Source organism: Hyaena hyaena, unplaced genomic scaffold, assembly GCF_003009895.1.
Source record: "Hyaena hyaena isolate Hyena2069 unplaced genomic scaffold, ASM300989v1 scaffold_19, whole genome shotgun sequence".
In the NCBI taxonomy this organism is placed as follows: domain Eukaryota; kingdom Metazoa; phylum Chordata; class Mammalia; order Carnivora; family Hyaenidae; genus Hyaena; species Hyaena hyaena.
This window is the reverse complement of record NW_024080651.1, coordinates 751874-758570: the sequence shown is the minus strand read 5'-3', so window position 1 is coordinate 758570 and position 6697 is coordinate 751874. Positions and strand designations below refer to the sequence as shown.

The window sequence follows — 6697 nt, the reverse complement described above, 5'->3', positions numbered from 1 at the left end:
CGCCCCCTCCCTCCCTCCCTCCTGAGCCACGCTCCCTCCTTCCCTCCCTCCCTCCTGAGCCATGCTCCCTCCCTCCCTCCCTGCCTCCCTGCCTCGCCAGACTGTCCGAGATTACGGAAATGTCTTGTCCAAACGATCCAAAGGTGTTGCAAGTGGTTAAGTTCCCGGCAGGGCATGAAGGTTAACGGTGGCTTCATGACCCTGGTGCTGAAATAAAAATCTGGGGGAGAGGGGCTGTAGGAGCCCCTTCTACCAGAAGCAGGAGCCCCGAGAGGACAGGTCAGGGCCCTGGGGCATGTGGGCACCACCCCTGGTACAGGGAGAGAGGCTGCGCCCACAGCTCTGAGGCTCCTGTGTGGATTGCCCCATCCCCAGGGCTGGTAGATGTGACTTCCGGTCTTCAACGGGGGTGTGCCCTCGGGCAGGTGATGTCTGCTTTGGGCCACAGCTGGAAACATATCTATCTATATTTCGGTTTGACCGAAGCAGAGGTGAGGCGGGCCCAGGAATTGGAACATTAGACCAGCAGTGAAGCTGGGGAATCTGGCCCTCTTCGGGGCGGGACCACACTGTAAAAAAAGCAGGGTTTGGTCTCAGGAACCACCAAGGCTTGGCGCTCAAACAAGACATCCTAAGGGAACTTACACTCCAAGTCGCCGTGTTTTTCCACCCCCGAGGGCTGCGACCTTCTTCCCAGTGTCCCTCCCTCACCGGCCATCGGGTCATCAAGTTGGGCCTCCCTCTTTCCTGACCCTCCACCCCCTGCTCAGGGGGCTGGAGCCACAGGATGTTAGAACAAGAGGCGGCACAGGGTCACAGCTGTGTGCCGAGGGCCGGCCGCGAACCAGGCTCCTTAGTGAGCCACCCGCGACGTTGCCATCAGAGCCTCACGCCAAACACTCAAACACGTAAGTCCGGTCTTACCGTTCCCCCTTCTTGGACTATGAAACTGAGGCCCACATCGTGCCGCTTAAAAGAGGCAAAAGCAGAATTTGAACATTCGCCTGACCCCAAATCTGCAGTATCACAGATCTTGCAGACTCATCCAATAAACACTTATTTTATGGAAGAGGAAATGAAACAAACAAATAGACCCAGCGGAGCAAAAGTGACTGCCCACGGTCACCCAGGCCGGGAGGCCAGGGCTCGGACTTGACTCCGGTCCCCAGCTCTCCATGCTGCCCTCTGTGTGCTGCTGACCTTCCTTCTGCCCCTACCCCCCCGACTTGACCTCCTTTCAGGACCTGTGTGCTCTTGAACCTTCCTGCATACTAGGCTTTCCATTCAACTCGGACCATTACATGCGGAGAACTTCTACAGGGACGATGTAGACCCAAGCGTATCCCAGCTCTGCCACACCTCTGCTGTATGATTGCAGGAGGGCCGTTCACTGACTGCAGCCTCAGTTTTCTCATCTGTGAAATGGGGCTAAGGAGGCAGTGCTGTTGCCGGGATTAACCAGCTACTTATCAACTGCTTATCCTGATGCTGGGTGTGCAACAATGGGTAGTCGGCAAGTGTCCCCTCCCCGTACCCACGCCCCCAGCACCTCTCAGGTGCTTTCAGCTTCTCTTCTGTGTCCTAGCTCTGGCCCTGAAAGGTTGGAGCCACGGGGACAGGAGGACTGGCGTGCATATTTGCGTGAGTGAGTGCGCGTGCACACAGAGAAGCATTTCCCAGGAACTGCGGACTTGGAGCATTGCTCGCTGCCAGCATTTCTGAGCAGAGCTGTCAGGGAATGCAGTGAGCTCCGTTTTCTGTTAACACCACAAAACGTTCTCACTTCAGTTTTACAAACCCCGAGTTCGAGGACGTTCATAAAATCGTTCTAGCCACAGCATCTCCCGGATACTTAATGTAGGGCGAAAGGCCAAAAGAAGTAGTCTCAGCTTTTTTTGGTTCAGCTTTCATGCCACCTCACCCAGAAGCTAGCTTTTCTCTTGGGCAAGAGAAAAGGCGCTGGCCCCTGGGCCACACCGTCTCTAAGGGGTGGGGCTCCCGGACTGGCCCTCACGCCCTGGGCTGTGGCGACTGCATGGCCCCAGGGGAGGGGGGAACCACAGAGCACTGAATGCCCCTGGCCGGCGACCGTGGCCAGGCTCACCTCTTTGAGCTCTGCAGGACCTGAGGGGCGTCCAGGGCGGAAAGGTTGGGCTTGGCTCTGTGCAGCCAGCCTGTGAGGTCGTAGCGCACGGGGTCCTGTCCCAGCTGGTGGAAAATCTCGAACTGGAGGGGCTGCTCACAGGACCGAAGGCCGGAGGTCCCTGAAAGCAGACAGAGTGCATGAGTGTTGGGGAGGCAGGTGGGGGGGGGGGAGGGGGGCACTCGGGAGTTGCTTGACATCACCAAGCACGCACTTTCTCCATGGCTGTGTTTCCAGACGGAAGCCCACATTGCTGGGCGCCAACATCCCTCCTGCGCATTATTTCCTTTTATTTTAAATTTTTAAAATAAACTTTTAATGTTAATTTATTTTTGAGACAGAGAAAGAGCGTGAGCAGGGGAGAGGCAGAGAGAGAGGGAGACACAGAATCCGAAGCAGGCTCCAGGCTCTGAGCTGTCAACACAGAACCTGACGTGGGGCTCGAAGCCACAGACTATGAGATCACGACCTGAGCCGAAGTCGGGCCCTAACAGACTGAGCCACCCAGGTGCCCACATAGCACCTATTCCTCCTTACTTTCTTCAACACAGGGCACCTGTTTTCCCCAGCTCCCCCCAGTGCATATAATCTTCATGATTTTTGCCTTTCCCTTGAATCACCTGGGCTGTTATTTACCTTCTGTTTTCTATAAAGCAGGTAAATCCATTTATAGTGAAGCATTCTATTGTGGATTTGGCATGCGTGCTATATTTTCTTTTTGTTTATTTATTTTGAGAGAGAGAGAGGAGGAGCAGAGAGAGAGATGATCCCAAGCAGGCTCCACACTGTCAACACAGAGCCCAGTGCGGGGCTTGAACTCACGAACCATGAGATCAAGACCTGAGCGGAAACCAAGAGTCACGACGCTCAACCAGCTGAGCCCCCCGGCACCCTCCACCCCTGTATTTTCTAACACTCATGGAAATAAATACATAGTTATTAAATATTTTCAACAACATTTTGAAATGACATCGATCAAATGAGTGTGTACAACAGACACGTAGGGGATGCTGACTTGCCCTTGGTCACAAGGGGCGGCGTGGGAGAGCCAGAGGGGTGTGGAGCTTCGAGAGAAGGTCTGCCTTCAAATCCTGACTCTGCCTTTTACTACCGTGTGGCAGGGGCCCAGCCTCTTAAATCTCTGACCTCCGTCTCTGCATAATGCAAATATACCTACCTCCCGGGGTGACATAATCTTAAAGGAGGTAATGTGCGTGACACGTTATCAGGGTGTCTGGCACATAGTAGTCACTCAGTAAACCGCAGTGCATATCACAGCCACTGCCTGCATTTATTATTTTTTTTTTATATTTTTATTTATTTCTAGGAGAGAGCGTGAACAGGGGAGGGTCAGAGAGAGAGGGAGATAGAGATACAGATTCTGAAATAGGCTCCAGGCTCTGAGCTGGCAGTCAGCACAGAGCCTGACGCGGGGCTCAAACCCACGAACCGCGAGATCATGACCTAAGCGAAAGTCGGACGCTTAACCGACTAAGCCACCCAGGCGCCCCAGCCACTGCCTGCATTTAGCCTTATGCTGATATTCTGCAACCACAGAGTACCGATCTCCAGATCCCTAACATTCTGCATCACGTGCCTGGCAGACACATGGCGTCGGGAAGGGCTTGCTTGTGGCATGAACGAGCGAATGAACCCTAGTCGTGAATCACATCACTCTAACTGTGGGGAGCTGTCAGGTTGAGCAAAGGCCCCAGGCCACCAATTACTATCAGGAGCAGTAGTACTGTTTCCGTTCCTCTCCGTATTCTGAACTTCTGTGAGTTCCCTTCCTCCTACTGTCCCAGGGTCCTGAGTCCTTCCCTCAAAGGCTAATTGGCCACCTCTCTGCTGCACTGAGCTGGGACACAGGAAACCTGCGTTTCTTGGAAGTCAGCACGCAACAAACATAGTCTGAGAGTCTGCAGATGAGTAAGGGACACGGCTTCTGCATTCGCGTGTGGCTCCTTAGAGGTCCTTTGTGTTCGATACCCAGGGCTGACTGAGGTCACCAGCAAGGGACACTTCTGATGAAGTCAAGTATTTCCTTATCAAGTGCTTCCTGTGAGGCCTTCAGGGCCGCGCAGTCCCTGCCCTCAGGGGTCACCTTCCAATGACAGCAAGGTGACAAAGCGCCCGCCTGGCGCTGCCTGTACAATGTCACGGGTATCCGTTGGCCTGGCCGCCTCCCTGCACCGGAAGCAGCCTGAGGGCAGCGACCACGTCATCCACCACTATGTCCAGCAGCCAGCACCCAGCTGGGCTCTGAATGGCGACCCCACGAGCATTAGGGGCGGGGCGGAACCAAAGACAAGAGAGAAAGAAGCCAGCCAGCTTCTGCCGGACACCTCCGTGCACAGTGTCACACATCCTGCTCTGTGGAGTGAGCATCGCGGGGCTGGGTGTCTAGAAGGTGACACTGTGAAGTCGCGGAGGCCATGTGGGCAGAGCCCAGAGGAGAACACAGGTCTCCTGGCCCCGGGCTTGTGTTCATACCGGAGGTGGATGGGCACGTGGAGGGATCACAGCCGCGGGAAGCCCCTCCCAGGCTGCTCGGCCCTCGCACGTCCCCCCTTCTTCAGAGGTGATTTCAGCCGCGGTGATGCTCATCCAGGCACCGCACGGGCAGCTCTGGCTTCCAGGAGCCCCAGGGACATGGCTCTAAGACAGCCTGACTCAGTATCCCTGCCCCGTGTCTCTCAGAAGCCCTGCCCCAGAAGCCCAAGCCCCTGCACTGGGGTAGGGGATTCTTGGGCCCCTGGGACCCCGGCAGCCACCCTCTACATCTGCACTGCCAATGCCTGATGCCCGTCTGCTGGCCTGGGCTCTGTGGGGGCTGCCCCACCCCTGCCCGCACAGCAATGATACCTGTGTTTCATTTCAGTGTTTCAAACACTGGGTTTGCTGTGCGTTCTGCCTGATTGAACGTTCTCGTTAACTCAGAGCTCATCGGAGAGCCCTATTTGTCACTAAAATATCTGAATTAATGGGTCAGTCTCGTCGGGCCAGGACTGTAACATTGTCTCCCCCGGGGAACTGACAAGCCTCAGGGCACCCTGCTGGCGGTGTCTGGGATCCCACATTAGGCCTCCCGGGAGGGGGAGAGGGGCGCCACAGGTCTCCCCCCCACCCCCCTGCCCCAGCCACACCCTACAGGACACCTTCTCCTTCTGCCCTGACTCTGGTGTCATCTGCCTGAACATCAGCATCCAGAAAACACTCCATTCGAGAAGTCCATTTCACTCGACTCCGGATCATTGAGTTTTCGCATATTCATCTAGTCTGTATCAAGGACTCATTGCAGTCTTGTGCAGGCCGGCGTCATTCTGGGCGTCGCAGGTGGAGGTGACCAGCCAGCCCCTGCCCTCTCGAGCCTGACGCTCCTGTGAGGACAGGTGCGTGTCGTCAGGCGTGAGAGCTGCAGGGGAGAAGGGAAATGCAAAAGGGAAGGCAGAGGGAACTGCCAGTGCAAAGGCCCTGAGGCGGGAGTGTGCTTGGTGTGTCTGAGGAGCAGCCGAGAGAGCAGTGTGGCCAGAACGGTGGCCAGAACAGAGCACAGGAGGAGACGGGAAGGGAAAATGGCAGATGTCCATGGAGGGCTTGCTGGGTTCCAGGCACCGGAGAGAAAGCAGAGAACGAGACAGAGGCGTGCCCTGCACCCTTGGTGATCGTACAGGGTAGTTGAGGGTCAGAGTAGAAGCAAGGGAAGAAGCAAACATTCCAGAGCCTGGAGAGGCCCCTGAAGGAAGTAAACAAGGGGTCAGTAATGGTAAGGGAGGTGTTACCATTATTACCCTTTACAGATGGGGGAGGTGACTTCCCAGAAGTCACGTGCATTGCAGTTCAGCAGTGGAATCAGGATCCCGCCCAGATCTCTGGGGTCCAAAGCCTGGGTGAGCTTTCAAGGGCTCTGTCTCCTCAGCTTCCTCTGGATCTGAGCCAGGGTCTCCCTCTACCTCACAAAACCAATCCCAAGCCCTGGGGTCATGCCCTGAACACAGGGGCCACGTTCGGAACATGGACACCGGATGTGAGTCTGCCTGGCCTTTGAAGAGAGGACTCCCGGCTTAGCCCTCTCTCTGCTGACAGGGCCCTGGGGGCTGCCTGGCCTCCACAAAGAGCTGTTTCCCTCTGCCCCTCCACCCACCAGCTGGCCGAGAGGCACGTGTACTCAGAGGACACAGGTGACCTGGGACAACAGAGGTGATCGCTGCCCAGAGCCAGGCAGGCACTAGGACCCTGCAGGGTGAGAGCAGTCCTGGGTTGCACCATTCCTGGCCTGGGCCCTGTGCTTTTGTTCTCATGGGCCCCTTCTGCTATTAAAATATATATATATATTAAAATTTATATTTCATGGCTATGTTGGTACGAAAGCAAATAGTATTAATAATATATAAGCACACTGTATCAGCCGGCAATGGCTGACATAGCAAAGTACCGTCACTGGGGCTGTAAACAACAGACATGTATTTTTCTCAAAGTCCTGGAGCTGGAAGTCGAAGGTCAAGGTGTGGACAGGGCTGGTTTCCCTTGAGGCTCTGTCCAGGGCCTGTAGCT

At 55.5% G+C, this 6697-nt stretch overlaps 1 protein-coding gene across 1 annotated transcript in view; it reads right to left on the bottom strand.

Moving 5' to 3' along the window:
- MYO18B (myosin XVIIIB) overlaps window positions 1-6697 on the bottom strand; it is a 244133-nt gene that overhangs the window by 170160 nt on the left and 67276 nt on the right. The window contains exon 17 of the mRNA XM_039225943.1: window positions 2105-2264. Coding sequence (XP_039081874.1) covers window positions 2105-2264 — 160 coding nt within the window. The remainder of the gene's footprint in view (window positions 1-2104; window positions 2265-6697) is intronic.